General features: G+C 48.4%; 1 protein-coding gene across 1 annotated transcript in view; it reads left to right on the top strand.

Moving 5' to 3' along the window:
* Nucleotides 1-23,553: 23,553 nt before the first annotated feature.
* SMYD5 (SMYD family member 5) overlaps nt 23,554-24,844 on the top strand; it is a 60,816-nt gene continuing 59,525 nt past the window's right edge. Inside the window, exon 1 of the mRNA XM_083165552.1 lies at nt 23,554-23,720. Within this exon, the coding sequence (XP_083021678.1) occupies nt 23,628-23,720 (93 nt within the window). The 5' untranslated portion in view covers nt 23,554-23,627. The remainder of the gene's footprint in view (nt 23,721-24,844) is intronic.

Here is a 24,844-nt window from a genome sequence, read left to right as displayed (position 1 = left end):
TCGTATTGATAGCACATCAATACGAATACGAATTGCCGTATTTTCGGGGTAGTAAATGTCATAAATAAGTGTATTTCTAGAAACAAATACACCTATTTTTTACAAATTTCCTTTAGTAAATTTCCCCCATTATCTCCCAGGTTAACTGCTGACCTAGATACATCTCTTTGTCTGGCAGCTAATTAACCAGTCCCTCAGGCATTGTTCTGTTACATTACCAGCAACACTTATTACACCTCACACAATGGACTAGCTGCATATGTGTGATACACATGGTAATTAGCTAGCTCAGCTACAGGTCTCTCCTTTCTGTTACACACTAAAGCTGGGTACACATCTATACAATCCCTGTTTTCTTGGGAGCATTCGATCGACCAGCTGGTGAAAGCAGTAACAGAATTATTCAACCAGTCACTAGCTACTTGAGTAATCCCAGAGGACTGGAAAACAGCGAATGTAGTCCCAATGCACAAAAGTGGAAGCAAGGAAGAGGTAAGCAACTATCGACCAGCGAGCTTTACATCAGTAGTAGGGAAATTGATGGAAACACTCTTAAAACAAAGGGTTGTAGAATATCTCAAAACCAGCAATTTACAGTATCCAAAACAGCATGGGTTTACTGGGGGAAGATCATGTCAAACAAATCTTATTGACTTTTTTGACTGGGTGACTAAAGTTAATAGATCAAGGTGGTGCTGTAGATGTAGCTTATCTAGACTTTAGTAAGGCTTTTGACACTCCCACATCGCAGACTGTTAAATAAACTTGAAAGCTTGGGATTGGATTCTAAGATAGTTGAATGGATAAGAGCGTGGTTGCAGGACAGAAAACAGAGAGTTGTAGTAAACGGAGTACAGTCAAAGGAGGGAAAGGTTACAAGTGGAGTACCCCAGGGATCTGTACTTGGACCGGTGCTTTTTAATATCTTTATTGGTGATATTGCAAATGGAATTGAGGGTAAAATGTGCCTTTTTGCAGATGACACAAAGGTATGCAACAGGGTAGACACACCAGGAGGGGTAAAACAAATGATTGATGATCTAGGTAGATTAGAGGAATGGTCAAGAGCATGGCAACTACAGTTTAATGCCAAAAAATGCAGAATCATGCACTTGGGTTGCAAAAATCCAAAGACTAAATATAGTATAAATGGCACTATAATGGAAACTACTGAGGAAGAGAGGGATCTAGGTGTCACTATTTCAGGGGACTTAAAAGCAGGTAGGCAATGTAACAAAGCAATGAAGAAGGCAAGTCAGATGCTTGGTTGCATAGGGAGAGGTATCAGCAGTAGAAACAAAGAAGTGATAATGCCAATGTATAGATCATTGGTACGACCTCACCTAGGCCCTTATTCTGAATCGTGCGGTACGGCCCGCGTGCGGCCGTACCGCCGATGTTTTCAGTCTGCACATGCGCAGAGGTCAATCTGCGCATGTGCAGCCCAATTCGCCGCAGACGTAGTTCGTCCGCCGCAAAGGGGGCGTATAGGGGCGTGAGGGGCTTCATACCCTCATTTCCCTATGCATACGCCCCGCGTTTCATGGGCGTTCCCATGCAAACGCGGGGCGTATGCATGCTAATGAGGGTATGACGCCAGTGATGGGGGCGGGAAGCTGACGTCGCCGGATGTCAGCTCTCAGCCCCCATACAAGCTATCACACGGACGATTGTCCGTGTGGTCTCAGCTTGCGGGACCTGGTGGGGCGTGCGGCCCTGCCTTCGATGGTCGCCGACCATCGAATGCAGGGGGCAGCTCCCACCATGGTGGAGGCGTACGCCCCACCATTTTCTTGCGGATCGCCAGCCGTCCGTGTACGGACGGCCGTGGCGATCCGTATCGTGGGCGGGGATTGGTTTGTGCGGCCGGAGCACCGTGTGCGGCTCCGGCCGCACAGATCTGAATAAGGGCCCTAGAGTATTGTGTTCAGTTCTGGAGGCCATATCTCCAGAAGGATATAAATACATTAGAGACTGTACAAAGAAGGGCAACTAAAATGGTGCATGGCCTACATCACAAAACGTACCAGGAAAGACTAAAAGATCTTAATATGTATACTTTAGAGCAGAGAAGGGAAAGGGGGGACATGATAGAAACTTCCACATATATCAAGGGGGTTATAACAAGGTACAGGTGGGAGACATTCGTCACAGGAAGAGTAGCAGCAGAACACTAGGACATCTACTGAAACTAGAGGGAGGAAGATTCAGGGGAAATTTGAGGAAGAATTACTTCACAGAAAGGGTAGTAGATAAGTGGAATAGTCTCCCATCAGAGGTGGTAGAGCCAAATACAGTAGAACAATTTAAACATGCTTGGGATAGGCATATTGATATCCTTACAAAAAAAATAAGGATCAAATATGGTTTGAGGTAACATGTTTAAAAAAGGGGCAGACTAGATTCAAGACAAGTGGTTCTTATCTGCCGTCACATTCTATGTTTCTATGTTACACGCGACCGACCACAAACACCAGCCAATACGCACGTACACACCTATACAATTTTACTTGTGACGTCCGATCTACTCCTGTCCAAACAATTGCAAGAAAAAGATTGTACCAAAGTACACACTCTCTCGATTGTCATTGCATGATGGTTAACACCCCTGCTGCACAGGTACTTGTAGTGCCACGTAAAAAGTCCTCACACCCCAGCTATTTGCCGTATGTCTGTTCCTAGTCACCCTGCCGGCTGACTACATCTAGACGCGCACCCCAGCTATTTACCGTATGTCTGTCCCTAGTCACCCTGCCGGCTGACTACATCTAGACGAGCACCCCGGCTATTTGCCGTATGTCTGTCCCTAGTCACCCTGCCGGCTGACTACATCTAGACGCTCACCCAGGCTATTTGCCGTATGTATGTCTTTAGTCACTCTGCCGGCTGACTACATCTAGACACGCACCCCAGCTATTTACCGTATGTCTGTCCCTAGTCACCCTGCCGGCTGACTACATCTAGACGCGCACCACGGCTATTTGCCGTATGTCTGTCCCTAGTCACCCTGCCGGCTGACTACATATAGACGAGCACCCCGGCTATTTGCCGTATGTCTGTCCCTAGTCACCCTGCCGGCTGACTACATCTAGACGCGCACCCCGGCTATTTGCCGTATGTCTGTCTCTAGTCACCCTGCCGGCTGACTACATATAGACGTGCTCCCCGGCTATTTTCCGTATGTCTATCCCTAGTCACCCTGCCGGCTGACTACATCTAGCCGCGCACCCCGGCTATCTGCCATATGTCTGTCTCTAGTCACCCTGCCGGCTGACTACATCTAGACGCGCACCCCTTCTATTTGCCGTATGTCTGTCCCTAGTCACCCTGCCGGCTGACTACATCTAGCCGGGCACCCCGGCTATCTGCCATATGTCTGTCTCTAGTCACCCTGCCGGCTGATTACATCTAGCCGCGCACCCCGGCTATCTGCCGTATGTCTGTCTCTAGTCACCCTGCCGGCTGCCTACATCTAGACGCGCACCCCAGCTATTTGCCGTATGTCTGTCCCTAGTCACCCTGCCGGCTGACTACATCTAGACGCGCACCCCGGCTATCTGCCGTATGTCTGTCTCTAGTCACCCTGCCGGCTGCCTACATCTAGACGCGCACCCCGGCTATTTGCCGTATGTCTGTCCCTAGTCACCCTGCCGGCTGACTACATCTAGACGCGCACCCCGGCTATCTGCCGTATGTCTGTCTCTAGTCACCCTGCCGGCTGACTACATCTAGCCGCGCACCCCGGCTATCTGCCATATGTCTGTCTCTAGTCACCCTGCCGGCTGACTATATCTAGCCGCGCACCCCGGCTATCTGCCGTATGTCTGTCTCTAGTCACCCTGCCGGCTGACTACATCTAGATGCGCACCCCGGCTATCTGCCTTATGTCTGTCTTTAGTCACCCTGCCGGCTGACTACATGTAGACGCGCACCCCAGCTATTTGCCGTATGTCTGTCCCTAGTCACCCTGCCGGCTGACTGCATTTAGACGCGCACCCCGGCTATCTGCCGTATGTCTGTCTCTAGTCACCCTGCCGGCTGACTACATCTAGACGCGCACCCCGGCTACCTGCCGTATGTCTGTCTCTAGTCACCCTGCCGGCTGACTACATATAGAAGCGCACCCCAGCTATCTGCCGTATGTCTGTCCCTAGTCACCCTGCCGGCTGACTACATCTTGACGCGCACCCAGGCTATTTGCAGAATGTCTGTCCCTTGTCACCCTGCCGGCTGACTAAATCTAGATGGCCAGATACACCGTTCTTCAGAGCGGTTTGCCAGACTTAACTTTTTACGTAGCACTACAAGTACCTGTGCGGCAGGGGTGTTAACCATCATGCAATGACAATGAGAGTCGAGAGAGTGACTACATGCTGTGCTGTAGGAGAGATGATGCAGCTATGGAATGTCCACATGGGCATTCCAGCTTTGGTAGTATAATCGCAAGAACGGCCAGCATATCGATTGAACGTGCGTACACACTGCACTTTCGTTCCGATATGGGCCCGTCCTGTCGGATGAATATTAAACAGCACCGAACCTTCGACCGGCCGAGTATGGACAGACAAGACCTTTTTGGACGTTTATCGCTCGTACAGAGGGAGTCGGGACAGAGTACACACATATACAATCTGGACGGCCATCCATCCGAGAAAGGAAGAAAGGTCCGACGATTGTATAGATATGTACCCAGCTTAAGGCAATAACCTGTTTCTCTCCAATACATACAATCCTGCAAGACAGACCTAATAACAGTAAATATTACTGTTAGGGATGCCGCCAAGGTGGTATAGGTGGCGCTGTTGCACTTGCCCAGCAGTCCTTGAAGCCTCCTACAGGCTAAAGCTTCACCTATAACAGCCACCTTCGAAGGGGTAAATTAGGTTCACCCCAACCCCGGTGCCGCCAGAACTTTTGAGGGGACAAGGCTGCTAAAGGAGGCTGGGCAAGGCAAACACAGGACTGGAGTCAGGCTGGGGCACAAAAGGAAGGACCAGACACACAAGACAAATACAAACGTAGCACAATACCATGTGCGACTAGCACGCGACCACTGCAGTAGATGGTATACAGGAGCACCACAGCACTGGGAGGTGGACTTACCAAGCACTGGGTACTGAACCACAAAGGTGTTAGAGGGGCAGTCCCAGGCAGCATCCCTAACATACACATAATTTACAGCTGCTCTTGTGTAGAAACTGGGCCAAAAGTACATTACACTGTGAGAAATGAGAGGTGAATGAAGGTTTTCAGTCCAGGTCCGTCTCATTTCATCACAATAACCTTTTCTTAATTACAACCAGACGACTCTGGCTCTGCGTCATAAATATTGTCTTAATACCAATAAATCGATACGTCTCCCACTTATACAGAATACAGAACAGAAAAGAATCTTCTCCTTTTACTGTGTGGGGGGTAGGCAACACAATATGCATCATTTACTTGGGTACTTGTTTCCTAGCACGGCGCCCATCGCATCGCATACCATAAGCCATACAATAGTATGCGATGCTATGGCCCCCGATGTCATACAATGTTAAAATTGTATTATATGGCATACAATGCGATGGTATACGATTTTACATTGTATAAGCACCCTAATGGGTGCCTTCAATGTTAAATGTCCATCCTATAAGATTAATTGTATAAGTGCCGTAATGGTTGCTTGCAATGTTAAAAGCACCCCCACGACACACCCACTATCAATGCCAACAAGCCCCGCGGAATACATGTGAAGTAATACGCGTCCGCTCGCCACGCTTTAAGCTCGGTGGCTCGACACACTATCTAAAATCAACTGCACGCCGACGTGGATAGTGGGGGTATGAAAAGGTCGGAGGACGCTTACCGCTGCCCCTCGTTTTGGGTTGGCGTTGATAGTGGGGGTGGCGTGGAGGTGTATTTCACATTATAATCACCCATTAGGGTGCTAATACAATTTTTAATCGCATTGCATGCCATATGCCTGCATGCGATGCGATGCCATACAATGTAATATCGTGGGCGCCATGCTAGGAAACAAGTAACTTTACTTGATTGTGACGCGAGGCGTCCCATGACATTCCTCAAAGCAGCTGCTAAATTTGAGACAATTCGGGCATATCCCCTGGCCTATTTCCATGTACATTATATAGCATCCATAATAAGAACTCTCAGAAACAAGTTGGGATTACTCACTAGATCAGTGGTGGCCAACCTGTGGCTCTTGAGCCTCATGCGGCTCTCCCCCTTGTAAAGTGCGGCTCCTGCTCCCACTGCTGCCCGCTGCCCACCGTCCATCCCAGTCCCCCCTGCTGCCGGTTCCCTGAATCCCTTCTCCTTCTGAGGGGAGGAAAATGCGCATCGCGCATCTCTCCTACCCCTTACTGTGCATCCTTGTGACTGGGCCGTCAGCCAATCAGAGCTTGTGGGCCAGCAGCCAATCAGGAGCCGGCCAGCGAGCTTTGATTGGTGGGCGGCCCAGTCACAGGGAAGTGAGGGGGAAGGAGACGCGCGGTGTGCTGTGCTCTCCTCCCATCGGTGACATGACAGGAGGACTGCAGGGGGACACCAGACTGTTCTCTCCCCACCTGGCAGCAGCAGCAACAACGGTGATTGCTGCTGCTGGGAAATTTGCACTGTGGGGGCATAGCAGTTTGTGGCACTGTGGGAGCATAACCGGCACCGTGTGGTGCATACCTGGCACCGTGGGGGGCATATGTGTATCTGGCACTATTGGGGGCATATGTATATATGGCACTGCACTATTGGAGGCATATTTGTATCACACCCACCCAAGGGGTCAAAATAGACTACGCCCCTTTTTTTGGCGCATGCGCCTTCGGCGCGCGCATGATGTCGGCTCTTTAGCTTGACTACCGATATTTTTCGGCTCTTTACCTCTGACCGGTTGGCCACCCCTGCACTAGATCATTTTCTCTCCAAACCAATTCCTGCACATAAGGCTATGTCTACCTATCATAGATTTTTGAGTGATCAGCCAGGGGATCAGCCAGTGGTTCACGCAATTCCTGTCCCTCTCTATAGATTATTTATTATGAGGATTATTAAAATCTTGCACCTTACTAATGGCTAGAACATATAACAAACTCTTTTTAAACATATATATCATAGGGCCTACACCATAAAGAAACTCAGGTGATCTCAGTCGGAAGCAATGTGTCTCATTATAGAACAACCCATTTCACCTGTGAGCGGGCGAGTATATACCATACACAGACACAGCAGGCGAGCTGCGGTATATATAATACCATACACAGACACAGCAGGTGAGCTGCGGTATATATAATACCATACACAGACACAGCAGGTGAGCTGCGGTATATATAATACCATACACAGACACAGCAGGTGAGCTGCGGTATATAACACCATACACAGACACAGCGGGCGAGCTGCGGTATATAATACCATACACAGACACAGCAGGTGAGCTGCGGTATATACAATACCATACACAGACACAGCAGGTGAGCTGCGGTATATAATACCATACACAGACACAGCGGGTGAGCTGCGGTATATAATACCATACACAGACACAGCAGGTGAGCTGCGGTATATACAATACCATAGACAGACACAGCAGGTGAGCTGCGGTATATAACACCATACACAGACACAGCGGGCGAGCTGCGGTATATAATACCATACACAGACACAGCAGGTGAGCTGCGGTATATACAATACCATACACAGACACAGCAGGTGAGCTGCGGTATATAATACCATACACAGACACAGCGGGTGAGCTGCGGTATATAATACCATACACAGACACAGCAGGTGAGCTGCGGTATATACAATACCATAGACAGACACAGCAGGTGAGCTGCGGTATATAACACCATACACAGACACAGCGGGCGAGCTGCGGTATATAATACCATACACAGACACAGCAGGTGAGCTGCGGTATATACAATACCATACACAGACACAGCAGGTGAGCTGCGGTATATAATACCATACACAGACACAGCGGGTGAGCTGCGGTATATAATACCATACACAGACACAGCAGGTGAGCTGCGGTATATACAATACCATACACAGACACAGCAGGTGAGCTGCGGTATATAATACCATACACAGACACAGCAGGTGAGCTGCGGTATATAATACCATACACAGACACAGCAGGTGAGCTGCGGTATATACAATACCATACACAGACACAGCAGGTGAGCTGCGGTATATAATACCATACACAGACACAGCGGGTGAGCTGCGGTATATAATACCATACACAGACACAGCGGGCGAGCTGCGGTATATAATACCATACACAGACACAGCAGGCGAGCTGCGGTATATATAATACCATACACAGACACAGCAGGTGAGCTGCGGTATATAACACCATACACAGACACAGCGGGCGAGCTGCGGTATATAATACCATACACAGACACAGCAGGTGAGCTGCGGTATATACAATACCATACACAGACACAGCAGGTGAGCTGCGGTATATAATACCATACACAGACACAGCGGGTGAGCTGCGGTATATAATACCATACACAGACACAGCAGGTGAGCTGCGGTATATACAATACCATAGACAGACACAGCAGGTGAGCTGCGGTATATAACACCATACACAGACACAGCGGGCGAGCTGCGGTATATAATACCATACACAGACACAGCAGGTGAGCTGCGGTATATACAATACCATACACAGACACAGCAGGTGAGCTGCGGTATATAATACCATACACAGACACAGCGGGTGAGCTGCGGTATATAATACCATACACAGACACAGCAGGTGAGCTGCGGTATATACAATACCATAGACAGACACAGCAGGTGAGCTGCGGTATATAACACCATACACAGACACAGCAGGTGAGCTGCGGTATATACAATACCATACACAGACACAGCAGGTGAGCTGCGGTATATACAATACCATACACAGACACAGCAGGTGAGCTGCGGTATATAATACCATACACAGACACAGCAGGTGAGCTGCGGTATATATAATACCATACACAGACACAGCAGGTGAGCTGCGGTATATACAATACCATACACAGACACAGCAGGTGAGCTGCGGTATATAATACCATACACAGACACAGCAGGTGAGCTGCGGTATATACAATACCATACACAGACACAGCAGGTGAGCTGCGGTATATATAATACCATACACAGACACAGCAGGTGAGCTGCGGTATATACAATACCATACACAGACACAGCAGGTGAGCTGCGGTATATATAATACCATACACAGACACAGCGGGAGAGCTGCGGTATATAATACCATACACAGACACAGCAGGTGAGCTGCGGTATATACAATACCATACACAGACACAGCAGGTGAGCTGCGGTATATAATACCATACACAGACACAGCAGGTGAGCTGCGGTATATACAATACCATACACAGACACAGCAGGTGAGCTGCGGTATATATAATACCATACACAGACACAGCAGGTGAGCTGCGGTATATACAATACCATACACAGACACAGCAGGTGAGCTGCGGTATATATAATACCATACACAGACACAGCGGGAGAGCTGCGGTATATAATACCATACACAGACACAGCGGGAGAGCTGCGGTATATATAATACCATACACAGACACAGCAGGTGAGCTGCGGTATATACAATACCATACACAGACACAGCAGGTGAGCTGCGGTATATATAATACCATACACAGACACAGCGGGAGAGCTGCGGTATATAATACCATACACAGACACAGCAGGTGAGCTGCGGTATATACAATACCATACACAGACACAGCAGGTGAGCTGCGGTATATATAATACCATACACAGACACAGCAGGTGAGCTGCGGTATATACAATACCATACACAGACACAGCAGGTGAGCTGCGGTATATACAATACCATACACAGACACAGCAGGTGAGCTGCGGTATATATAATACCATACACAGACACAGCAGGTGAGCTGCGGTATATACAATACCATACACAGACACAGCAGGTGAGCTGCGGTATATATAATACCATACACAGACACAGCGGGAGAGCTGCGGTATATAATACCATACACAGACACAGCAGGTGAGCTGCGGTATATACAATACCATACACAGACACAGCAGGTGAGCTGCGGTATATATAATACCATACACAGACACAGCAGGTGAGCTGCGGTATATACAATACCATAGACAGACACAGCAGGTGAGCTGCGGTATATAACACCATACACAGACACAGCAGGTGAGCTGCGGTATATATAATACCATACACAGACACAGCAGGTGAGCTGCGGTATATACAATACCATACACAGACACAGCAGGTGAGCTGCGGTATATGACACCATACACAGACACAGCGGGTTAGCTGCGGTATATAACACCATACACAGACACAGCGGGAGAGCTGCGGTATATACAATACCATACACAGACACAGCAGGTGAGCTGCGGTATATAACACCATACACAGACACAGCAGGCGAGCTGCGGTATATAATACCATACACAGACACAGCGGGTGAGCTGCGGTATATAATACCATACACAGACACAGTGGGCGAGCTGCGGTATATAATACCATACACAGACACAGCAGGTGAGCTGCGGTATATAACACCATACACAGACACAGCAGGTGAGCTGCGGTATATAATACCATACACAGACACAGCGGGAGAGCTGCGATATATAATACCATACACAGACACAGCGGGTGAGCTGCGGTATATAATACCATACACAGACACAGTGGGCGAGCTGCGGTATATAATACCATACACAGACACAGCAGGTGAGCTGCGGTATATAACACCATACACAGACACAGCAGGTGAGCTGCGGTATATAATACCATACACAGACACAGCGGGAGAGCTGCGATATATAATACCATACACAGACACAGCGGGCGAGCTGCGGTATATATAATACCATACACAGACACAGCGGGTGAGCTGCGGTATATAATACCATACACAGACACAGCAGGTGAGCTGCGGTATATAATACCATACACAGACACAGTGGATGAGCTGCGGTATATAATACCATACACAGACACAGCAGGTGAGCTGCGGTATATAATACCATACACAGACACAGCGGGAGAGCTGCGGTATATAATACCATACACAGACACAGCAGGTGAGCTGCGGTATATATAATACCATACACAGACACAGCAGGTGAGCTGCGGTATATATAATACCATACACAGACACAACAGGTGAGCTGCGGTATATACAATACCATACACAGACACAGCAGGTGAGCTGCGGTATATAACACCATACACAGACACAGCGGGTGAGCTGCGGTATATAACACCATACACAGACACAGCGGGAGAGCTGCGGTATATACAATACCATACACAGACACAGCAGGTGAGCTGCGGTATATAATACCATACACAGACACAGCGGGAGAGCTGCGGTATATAATACCATACACAGACACAGCAGGTGAGCTGCGGTATATAACACCATACACAGACACAGCGGGAGAGCTGCGGTATATAATACCATACACAGACACAGCGGGCGAGCTGCGGTATATAATACCATACACAGACACAGCGGGTGAGCTGCTGTATATAATACCATACACAGACACAGCAGGTGAGCTGCGGTATATAACACCATACACAGACACAGCAGGAGAGCTACGGTATATAATACCATACACAGACACAGCGGGAGAGCTGCGGTATATAATACCATACACAGACACAGCGGGCGAGCTGCAGTACATAACACCATACACAGACACAGCGGGCGAGCTGCGGTATATAATACCATACACAGACACAGCGGGCGAGCTGCGGTATTTAATACCATACACAGACACAGAGGGTGAGCTGCTGTATATGTTATACCATACACAGACACAGCGGGCGAGCTGCGGTATATAATACCATACACAGACACAGCAGGTGAGCTGTGGTATATATAATACCATACACAGACACAGCGGGCGAGCTGCTGTATATATAATACCATACACAGACACAGTAGGCGAGCTGCGGTACATAACACCATACACAGACACAGCGGGCGAGCTGCTGTATATATAATACCATACACAGACACAGTAGGCGAGCTGCGGTACATAACACCATACACAGACACAGCGGGCGAGCTGCGGTATATAACACCAGACACAGCAGGTGAGCTGTGGTATATATATTACCATACACAGACACAGCGGGCGAGCTGCTGTATATATAATACCATACACAGACACAGCGGGCGAGCTGCGGTATATATAATACCATTCACAGACACAGCGGGCGAGCTGCGGTATATATAATACCATACACAGACACAGCGGGCGAGCTGCGGTATATAATACCATACACAGACACAGCGGGCGAGCTGCGGTATATATAATACCATACACAGACACAGCGGGCGAGCTGCGGTATATATAATACCATACACAGACACAGCGGGCGAGCTGCGATATATACAGGTTGAGTATCCGTTATCCGAATTATTCCGAAAACCATACATTCCAGAAAGTGAAAAAAAAAAATTTTTTTTGCTAAAAACTCACTGGGGACATTTGTAACAGCACTACTGAGGACATGATATGTAACTGGCACTATATATGTGCAAGACAATGATTGCTTGGCATTCAAATTCAATATCTGAGATAGTACACAAATTTTGTTTCATGTTTTGAAACCTTGTTTTTTGAACAATCTCCTATATATTTGGCTACATCTGTCACTCAAAGTGGGTGTCTGTGTCTATAACGCTCTGTTCCTGGACTTTCCTCTTAATGTGTGATTGCCTTCATCTGTGCTAAACACCTTTCTGAGAAATTAACCTGTTTAAAACAGGTGATGGCAATCATACATTAAGGGGAAGTCTAGAAACAGAGCATTGTGTCCCTCCTGGAGAGGGTCATGTTGGGAGGTATGTGACAGAGAACCAGCCCAGTGAGCCCACAGACAGTGCCAGACACCCACTGCCTTCCCATGTTGCCCAGCACTGCTACTCCACGGCCACCAGGTGAGCGCCCCCCTCCCGCGATTTGTGGCAAACCCCCCCCCCCCCTCGCGCCCCTCCGGCGATTTGCGGCAAAAATACCCGCTCCCCCGCGACCCCCCCTCCCGCGATTCGCTGCAGAAAGAACCCCCCCACGACCCCTCCCGCAATTCGCGGCATAACCACCACCCCGCGACCCCCCCTCCCGCGAATCGCTGTAAACCCTCCCCCCTGACCCCCCCCCCCCCCCGATTCGCGGAAAAAACACCCCCCGCGACCTCCCTCCCGCGATTCGCGGCAAAAAGGACCCCCCCGCGACCTCCCCTTGCACGATTGGCGGCACCCCCCCTGCGACCCCCCTCCCGCAATTCGCGGCACCCCCCCCCCGCAATTCGCTGCAGCCCCAGGATTAAATGGCACATGCAAAACACTGACATGGCTATGGTCGACAATGAAAAAGGTTGACATGAGTTTTTGAAGATTTATTTTTAATTTTTTTAATTTTTTCATATTCATTGTCATGTGTCGACATGGACACCAATGAAGTGGCACACTTATGTCAACATTTACATGTGTTGACCTTTCCGTGTTGATTTTTTCTTGTGGCGATTCGCGTCACACCCCCCGCAACCCCCCCTCCCGCGATTCGCGGCACCCACCCCCGCGACCCCCCCTCCCGCAATTCGCGGCACCCCCCGTGATTCGCGGCAGCTCCAGAATTAAATTGCACATGGAAAACACTGACATGGCTATGGTCGACAATGAAAAAGGTTGACATGAGTTTTTGAAGTTTTTTTGTCATTTTTTGAATATTTTCATATTCATTCTCATGTGTCGACATGGACACCAATGAAGTGCCACACTTATGTCAACATTTACATGTGTTGACCTTTCTGTGTTGATTTTTTTCGTGTGGCGATTTGCGTCACACCCCTGCAACCCCCCCTCCGGCGATTCGCGGCACCCCCCCCCCGCGACCCCCCCCCTCTCCCGCAATTCGCGGCAATCCCACACCGGAACCCCCATGAACCCCGCTCTCCCGCGATTCGCGGCACCCACCCCCGCAACCCCCCCCCCCTCCCACAAATCGTGGCACCCCCCGCGATTCGCGGCAGCCCCAGGATTAAATGGCACATGCAAAACACTGACATGGCTATGGTTGACAATGAAAAAGGTTGACATGAGTTTTTGAAGATTTATTTCATTTTTTGAATGTTTTCATATTCATTGTCATGTGTCAACATGGACACCAATGAAGTGGCACACTTATGTCAACATTTACATGTGTTGACCTTTCTGTGTTGAGTTTTTCTTGTGGCGATTCGCGTCACACCCCCCGCAAACCCCCCTCCCGCGATTCGCGGCACCCCTCGTGACCCCCCACCTCCCGCAATTCGTGGCAACCCCCCACCGGAACCCCTGTGAACCCCGCCCTCCCGCGATTCGCGGCACCCACCCCCGCGACCCCCCCCTCCCCAATTCGCGGCACCCCCCGTGATTCGCGGCAGCTCCAGAATTAAATTGCACATGGAAAACACTGACATGGCTATGGTCGACAATGAAAAAGGTTGACATGAGTTTTTGAAGATTTATTTCATTTTTTAAATGTTTTCATATTCATTGTCATGTGTCAACATGGACACCAATGAAGTGGCACAGTTATGTCAACATTTACATATGTTGACCTTTCTGTGTTGATTTTTTCTTGTGGCGATTCGCGTCACACCCCCCGCAACCCCCCTCCCGCGATTCGCGGCACCCCCCGTGACCCCCCACCTCCCGCAATTCGCGGCAACCCCCCACCGGAACCCCTGTGAACCCCGCCCTCCCGCGATTCGCGGCACCCAACCCCGCGTCCCCCCCTCCCGCAATTCGCGGCACCCCCCCCGTGATTCGCGGCAGCTCCAGAATTAAATTGCACATTGAAAACACTGACATGGCTATGGTCGACAATGAAAAAGGTTGACATGAGTTTTTGAAGTTTTTTTTTCATTTTTTGAATGTTTTCATATTCATTCTCATGTGTCGACATGGACACCAATGAAGTGCCACACTTATGTCAACATTTACATGTGTTGACCTTTCTGTGTTGATTTTTTCTTGTGGCGATTCGCGTCACACCCCCCCACCCCCCCGCAACCCCCACTCCCGCGATTCACGGCACACACACACCCCCCCGCGATTCTCGGCACCCCACCCAGTGACCCCCCCTCCCGTGATTCATGGCACATCCCCCGCGACCCCCCCTACCATGATTCGCCGCAACCCCCACCCCCGTAACCCCCCTCCCGCGATTTGCGGCAACCCACCCCGCGACCCCCCTCCCGCGATTCTCTGCAATCCCTCCCCTCCCGCGATTCGCAGCATCCACCCCCCCACAACCCCCCCCTCCTGCAATTCGCGGCACCCCCCGCGACCCCCCCTCCTGCAATTCGCGGCACCCTCCGCGACCCCCCCTCCCGCGATTCGCGGACACCTAAGTTGCAATACAGGGCATCTTTCATACAATTCTAACCATATTTCTCATATACAAACGTTCACAAATTAAGAGGGCGCAGCCCCTTACGACGGTGTGAAGAGCGCCCGTAGGGCGCGATGAATCACCTAGTTAAAATATATTTGTGTGTATTGTATGTGGTAATAAAATATATTTGTGTGTATTTTATGTGTTTATACAGCAAACATGCAAGATACTTCAAAATACATAATTGAAATATTAAAATATTCCGAAATACGGAATAATCAGTTATCCAAAATTCTCCTGGTCCCCAAGATTTTGGATATGGGATACTCAACCTGTAATACCATACACAGACACAGCGGGCGAGCTGCGGTATATATAATACCATACACAGACACAGCGGTCGAGCTGCTGTATATATAATACCATACACAGACACAGCGGGCGAGCTGCTGTATATATAATACCATACACAGACACAGCGGGTGAGCTGCTGTATATAATACCATACACAGACACAGCAGGAGAGCTGCGGTATATAATACCATACACAGACACAGCGGGCGAGCTGCGGTATATAATACCATACACAGACACAGCGGGCGAGCTGCGGTATATAATACCATACACAGACACAGCGGACGAGCTGCGGTATATAATACCATACACAGACACAACGGGAGAGCTGCGGTATATACCATACACAGACACAGCGGGCGAGCTGCGGTATATAATACCATACACAGACACAGCAGGCGAGCTGCTGTATATATAATACCATACACAGACACAGCGGGCGAGCTGCGGTACATAACACCATACACAGACACAGCAGGCGAGCTGCGGTATATAACACCAGACACAGCAGGTGAGCTGTGGTATATATAATACCATACACAGACACAGCGGGCGAGCTGCTGTATATATATAACCATACACATACACAGCGGGAGAGCTGCGCTATAGAATACCATACACAGACACAGCGGGCGAGCTGCGGTATATAATACCATACACAGACACAGCGGGCGAGCTGCGGTATATAATACCATACACAGACACAGCGGACGAGCTGCGGTATATAATACCATACACAGACACAGCGGGAGAGCTGCGGTATATACCATACACAGACACAGCGGGCGAGCTGCGGTATATAATACCATACACAGACACAGCAGGCGAGCTGCTGTATATATAATACCATACACAGACACAGCGGGTGAGCTGCGGTATATAATACCATACACAGACACAGCGGGAGAGCTGCGGTATATATAATACCATACACAGACACAGCAGGTGAGCTGCGGTATATATAATACCATACACAGACACAGCGGGCGAGCTGCTGAATATATAATACCATACACAGACACAGCGGGCGAGCTGCGATATATATAATACCATACACAGACACAGCGGGCGAGCTGCGGTATATAATACCATACACAGACACAGCAGGTGAGCTGCGGTATATATAATACCATACACAGACACAGCGGGCGAGCTGCTGTATATATAATACCATACACAGACACAGCGGGCGAGCTGCGGTATATATAATACCATACACAGACACAGCGGGCGAGCTGCGGTATATAATACCATACACAGACACAGCGGGCAAGCTGCGATATATACAGGTTGAGTATCCCGTATCCGAGTATCCGTTATCCGAATTATTCCGAAAACCATACATTCCAGAAAGTGAAAAAAAAATATTTTTTTTGCTAGAAACTCACTGGGGACATTTGTAACAGCACTATTGGTGACATGGCATGTAACTGGCACTATATATGTACAAGAAAATGATTGCTTGGCATTTAAATTCAATATCTGAGATAGTACACAAATTTTGTTTCATGTTGAAACCTTGTTTTTTGAACAATTAAAATATATTTGTGTGTATTGTATGTGTTTATACAGCATACATGCAAGATACTTCAAAATACATAATTGAAATATTAAAATATTCCGAAATACGGAATAATCAGTTATCCAAAATTCTCCTGGTCCCGAGGATTTTGGATACGGGATACTCAACCTGTAATACCATACACAGACACAGCGGGCGAGCTGCGGTATATATAATACCATACACAGACACAGCGGTCGAGCTGCTGTATATATAATACCATACACAGACACAGCGGGCGAGCTGCTGTATATATAATACCATACACAGACACAGCGGGTGAGCTGCTGTATATAATACCATACACAGACACAGCGGACGAGCTGCGGTTTATAATACCATACACAGACACAGCGAGCGAGCTGCGGTATATAATACCGTACACAGACACAGCGGGCGAGCTGCGGTATAAATAATACCATACACAGACACAGCGGGAGAGCTGCGGTATATAATACCATACACAGACACAGCGGTCGAGCTGCTGTATATATAATACCATACACAGACACAGCGGGTGAGCTGCGGTATATAATACCATACACAGACACAGCGGGAGAGCTGCGGTATATAATACCATACACAGACACAGCGGGTGAGCTGCGGTATATAATACCATACACAGACACAGCGGGAGAGCTGTGGTATATAATACCATACACAGACACAGCAGGCGAGCTGCGGTATATAATACCATACACAGACACAGCGGGCGAGCTGCAGTATATAGCACCATACACAGACACAGCGGGCGAGCTGCGGTACATAACACCATACACAGACACAGCAGGCGAGCTGCGGTATATAACACCATACACAGACACAGCAGGTGAGCTGCGGTATATATAATACCATACACAGACACAGCGGGCGAGCTGCTGTATATATAATACCATACACAGACACAGCGGGCGAGCTGCGGTATATATAATACCATACACAGACACAGCGGACGAGCTGCGGTATATAATACCATACACAGACACAGCGGGAGAGCTGCGGTATATACCATACACAGACACAGCGGGCGAGCTGCGGTATATAATACCATACACAGACACAGCGGACGAGCTGCGGTATATAATACAATACACAGACACAGCGGGCGAGCTGCGGTATATAATACCATACACAGACACAGCGGGAGAGCTGCGGTATATAATACCATACACAGACACAGCGGGCGAGCTGCGGTATATAATACCATACACAGACACAGCGGGAGAGCTGCGGTATATAATACCATACACAGACACAGCGGGCGAGGTGCGGTATATAGCACCATACACAGACACAGCGGGCGAGCTGCTGTATATATAATACCATACACAGAGACAGGGTGTGAGCTGCGGTATATATAACACCATACACAGACACAGCAGGTGAGCTGCGGTATATATAATACCATACACAGACACAGCGGGCGAGCTGCGGTATATATAATACCATACACAGACACAGAGGGCAAGCTGCTGTATATATAATACCATACACAGCGGGTGAGCTGCTGTATATAATACCATACACAGACACAGCGGGCGAGCTGCGGTATATAATACCATACACAGACACAGCGAGCGAGCTGCGGTATATAATACCATACACAGACACAGCAGGTGAGCTGCGGTATATATTATACCATACACAGACACAGCAGGCGAGCTGCGATATAATACCATACACAGACACAGCAGGCGAGGTGCGGTATATAATACCATACACAGACACAGTAGGCGGGCTGCGGTATATAATACCATACACAGACACAGCGGGCGAGCTGCGGTATATAATACCATACACAGACACAGCGGGTGAGCTGCGGTATATAATACCATACACAGACACAGTAGGCGGGCTGCGGTATATAATACCATACACAGACACAGCGAGCGAGCTGCGGTATATAATACCATACACAGACACAGCGGGTGAGCTGCGGTATATAATACCATACACAGACACAGTAGGCGGGCTGCGGTATATAATACCAGACACAGCGAGCGAGCTGCGGTATATAAGACCATACACAGACACAGCGGGAGAGCTGCGGTATATACAATACCATACACAGACACAGCGGGAGAGCTGCGGTATATACAATACCATACACAGACACAGCGGGCGAGCTGCGGTATATAATACCATACACAGACACAGCGGGAGAGATGCGGTATATATAATACCATACACAGACATAGCGGACGAGCTGCGGTATATTATACCATAAACAGACACAGCAGGCGAGCTGCGGTATATAATACCATACACAGACACAGCGGGAGAGCTGCGGTATATATAATACCATACACAGACACAGCGGGAGAGCTGCGGTATATAATACCATACACAGACACAGCGGGAGAGCTGCGGTATATAAAACCATACACAGACACAGCGGACGAGCTGCGGTATATACCATACACAGACACAGCGGGAGAGCTGCGGTATATAATACCATACACAGACACAGCGGGAGAGCTGCGGTATATAATACCATACACAGACACAGCGGGAGAGCTGCGGTATATAATACCATACACAGACACAGCGGACGAGCTGCGGTATATAATACCATACACAGACACAGCGGGAGAGCTGCGGTATATATAATACCATACACAGACACAGCGGGCGAGCTGCGGTATATATAATACCATACACAGACACAGCAGGCGAGCTGCGGTATATAAAACCATACACAGACACAGCGGACGAGCTGCGGTATATACAATACCATACACAGACACAGCAGGTGAGCTGCGGTATATAATACCATACACAGACACAGCGGGTGAGCTGCGGTATATAATACCATACACAGACACAGCGGGTGAGCTGCGGTATATAATACCATACACAGACACAGCGGGCGAGCTGCGGTATATATAATACCATACACAGACACAGCGGGTGAGCTGCGGTATATAATACCATACACAGACACAGCGGGAGAGCTGCGGTATATAATACCATACACAGACACAGCGGGCGAGCTGCGGTATATAATACCATACATACACAGACACAGCGGGTGAGCTGCGGTATATAATACCATACACAGACACAGCGGGCGAGCTGCGGTATATATAATACCATACACAGACACAGCGGGCGAGCTGCGATATATAACACCATACACAGACACAGCGGGCGAGCTGCGGTATATAACACCATACACAGACACAGCGGACGAGCTGCGGTATATAATGCCATACACAGACACAGCGGGTGAGCTGCGGTATATAATACCATACACAGACACAGTGGGCGGGCTGCGGTATATAATACCATACACAGATTCAGTATGAAATCCCGGCGGTCGGGATCCCGGCGTTCAAAATCTCAACGCCGGAATCCCAACCGCCGAAATCCCAACAAGGGGGGGGACCTGGATCGCCACCCCTTGCGAGCTCACTGCACTCGCTACGCTCAGCAAGATAATTTATTCTCCCTCCAGGGGTGTCGTGGACACCCACGGAGGGAGAAAGTGCCGGGATCCCGACCGCCGGGATTTTAACTGCATCCCCCAAACACAGACACAGCGGGCGAGCTGCGGTATATAATACCATACACAGACACAGCGCTCTCACATGTAACATGCCACACAGCAGACACACAGTGCTCTCACATGTAACATGTCACACAGCAGACACACTGCACTCACACATGTAACATGTCACACAGCAGACACACATCGCTCACACATGTAACAGGTCACACACCAGACACACAGAACTGACACATGTAACATGACACACAGCACTGACACATGTAACATGTCACACAGCAGACACACTGCGCTCACACATGTAACATGTCACACACCAGACACACTGCACTCACACATGTAACATGTCACACACCAGACACACAGCACTGACACATGTAACATGTCACACAGCAGACACACTGCGCTCACACATGTATCATGCCACACACCAGACCCACAGCACTGACACATGTAACATGTCACACAGAACTGACACATGTAACATGTCACACACCAGACACACTGCGCTCACACATGTAACATATCACACACCAGACACACAGCACTGACACATGTAACATGTCACACAGCAGACACACGGCGCTCACACATGTAACATGTCACACACCAGACACACTGCACTCACACATGTAACATGTCACACACCAGACACACAGCACTGACACATGTAACATGTCACACAGCAGACACACTGCGCTCACACATGTAACATGCCACACACCAGACCCACAGCACTGACACATGTAACATGTCACACAGAACTGACACATGTAACATGTCACACACCAGACACACAGCACTGACACATGTAACATGTCACACACCAGACACACAGCACTGACACATGTAACATGTCACACAGCAGACACACTGCGCTCACACATGTAACATGTCACACACCAGACACACTGCACTCACACATGTAACATGTCACACACCAGACACACAGCACTGACACATGTAACATGTCACACAGCAGACACACTGCGCTCACACATGTATCATGCCACACACCAGACCCACAGCACTGACACATGTAACATGTCACACAGAACTGACACATGTAACATGTCACACACCAGACACACTGCGCTCACACATGTAACATGTCACACACCAGACACACAGCACTGACACATGTAACATGTCACACACCAGACACACAGCACTGACACATGTAACATGTCACACAGCAGACACACTGCGCTCACACATGTAACATGTCACACACCAGACACACTGCACTCACACATGTAACATGTCACACACCAGACACACAGCACTGACACATGTAACATGTCACACAGCAGACACACTGCGCTCACACATGTAACATGCCACACACCAGACCCACAGCACTGACACATGTAACATGTCACACAGAACTGACACATGTAACATGTCACACACCAGACACACTGCACTCACACATGTAACATGTCACACACCAGACACACAGCACTGACACATGTAACATGTCACACAGCAGACACACTGCGCTCACACATGTAACATGCCACACACCAGACCCACAGCACTGACACATGTAACATGTCACACAGAACTGACACATGTAACATGTCACACACCAGACACACTGCGCTCACACATGTAACATATCACACACCAGACACACAGCACTGACACATGTAACATGTCACACAGCAGACACACGGCGCTCACACATGTAACATGTCACACACCAGACACACTGCACTCACACATGTAACATGTCACACACCAGACACACAGCACTGACACATGTAACATGTCACACAGCAGACACACTGCGCTCACACATGTAACATGCCACACACCAGACCCACAGCACTGACACATGTAACATGTCACACAGAACTGACACATGTAACATGTCACACACCAGACACACAGCACTGACACATGTAACATGTCACACACCAGACACACAGCACTGACACATGTAACATGTCACACAGCAGACACACTGCGCTCACACATGTAACATGTCACACACCAGACACACTGCACTCACACATGTAACATGTCACACACCAGACACACAGCACTGACACATGTAACATGTCACACAGCAGACACACTGCGCTCACACATGTATCATGCCACACACCAGACCCACAGCACTGACACATGTAACATGTCACACCAGACACACTGCGCTCACACATGTAACATGTCACACACCAGACACACAGCACTGACACATGTAACATACCAGACACACAGCACTGACACATGTAACATGTCACACAGCAGACACACTGCGCTCACACATGTAACATGTCACACACCAGACACACTGCACTCACACATGTAACATGTCACACACCAGACACACAGCACTGACACATGTAACATGTCACACAGCAGACACACTGCGCTCACACATGTAACATGCCACACACCAGACCCACAGCACTGACACATGTAACATGTCACACAGCACTGACACATGTAACATGTCACACAGCAGACACACAGAACTGACACATGTAACATGTCACACAGCAGACACACTGCGCTCACACATGTAACATGCCACACACCAGACACACAGAACTGACACATGTAACATGTCACACACCAGACACACAGCACTGACACATGTAACATGTCACAATGAGACTCTATCATGTATGTAACACACTTTAGGACACAATCAGCCCCCAGGACTATGTCACACAGGAACCTGTCACACGTGGCCGCCCCAGCAGCTGTTTCCGGGTCACAGGTCACGTTACTCCCATCATGGCGGCCTCCATGTGCGACGTGTTCTCCTTCTGTCTCCAGCCGGAGCCGGCCCGAGGGGTGCTGGAGATCCGCCACATCGGCGGCGGCAAGGTATATACCCCCTGTATATCCTATGTGTACCCCAATATAGCCGGTATATATCTTACATGTACCCCAATATAGCCGGTATATATCTTACATGTACCTGTATGTACCCCAATATAGCCTATACATATCCTAACTGTACCTGTATACCCTGCCTGTATATCCTGTATACACTAATCACTGTATATATACACCCTGCCTATATATCCTGTATACACTAATCACTGTATATATACACCCTGCCTATATATCCTGTATACACTAATCACTGTATATATACACCCTGCCTATATATCCTGTATACACTGATCACTGTATATATACACCCTGCCTATATATCCTGTATACACTGATCACTGTACATATACACCCTGCCTATATATCCTGTATACACTGATCACTGTATATATACACCCCGCCTATATATCCTGTATACACTGATCACTGTACGTATACACCCTGCCTATATATCCTGTATACACTGATCACTGTACATATACACACTGCCTATATATCCTGTATACACTGATCACTGTACATATACACCCTGCCTATATATCCTGTATACACTGATCACTGTACATATACACCCCGCCTATATATCCTGTATACACTGATCACTGTACATATACACCCTGCCTGTATATCCTGTATACACTGATCACTGTATATATACACCCTGCCTATATATCCTGTATACACTAATCACTGTATATATACACCCTGCCTATATATCCTGTATACACTGATCACTGTACGTATACACCCTGCCTATATATCCTGTATACACTGATCACTGTACATATACACCCTGCCTATATATCCTGCATACACTAATCACTGTACATATACACCCTGCCTATATATCCTGTATACACTGATCACTGTACATATACACCCTGCCTATATATCCTGTATACACTGATCACTGTACATATACACCCCGCCTATATATCCTGTATATACTGATCACTGTACATATACACCCTGCCTATATATCCTGTATACACTGATCACTGTACATATACACCCCGCCTATATATCCTGTATACACTGATCACTGTACATATACATCCTGTATACACTGATCACTGTACATATACACCCTGCCTATATATCCTGTATACACT

The sequence above is a fragment of the Crinia signifera genome, chromosome 1, assembly GCF_055691185.1.
Source record: "Crinia signifera chromosome 1, ASM5569118v1, whole genome shotgun sequence".
NCBI classification, from domain to species: Eukaryota; Metazoa; Chordata; class Amphibia; order Anura; family Myobatrachidae; genus Crinia; species Crinia signifera.
The sequence above is the reverse complement of the archived record's forward strand: the minus strand, read 5'-3'. Positions and strand labels throughout refer to the sequence as shown.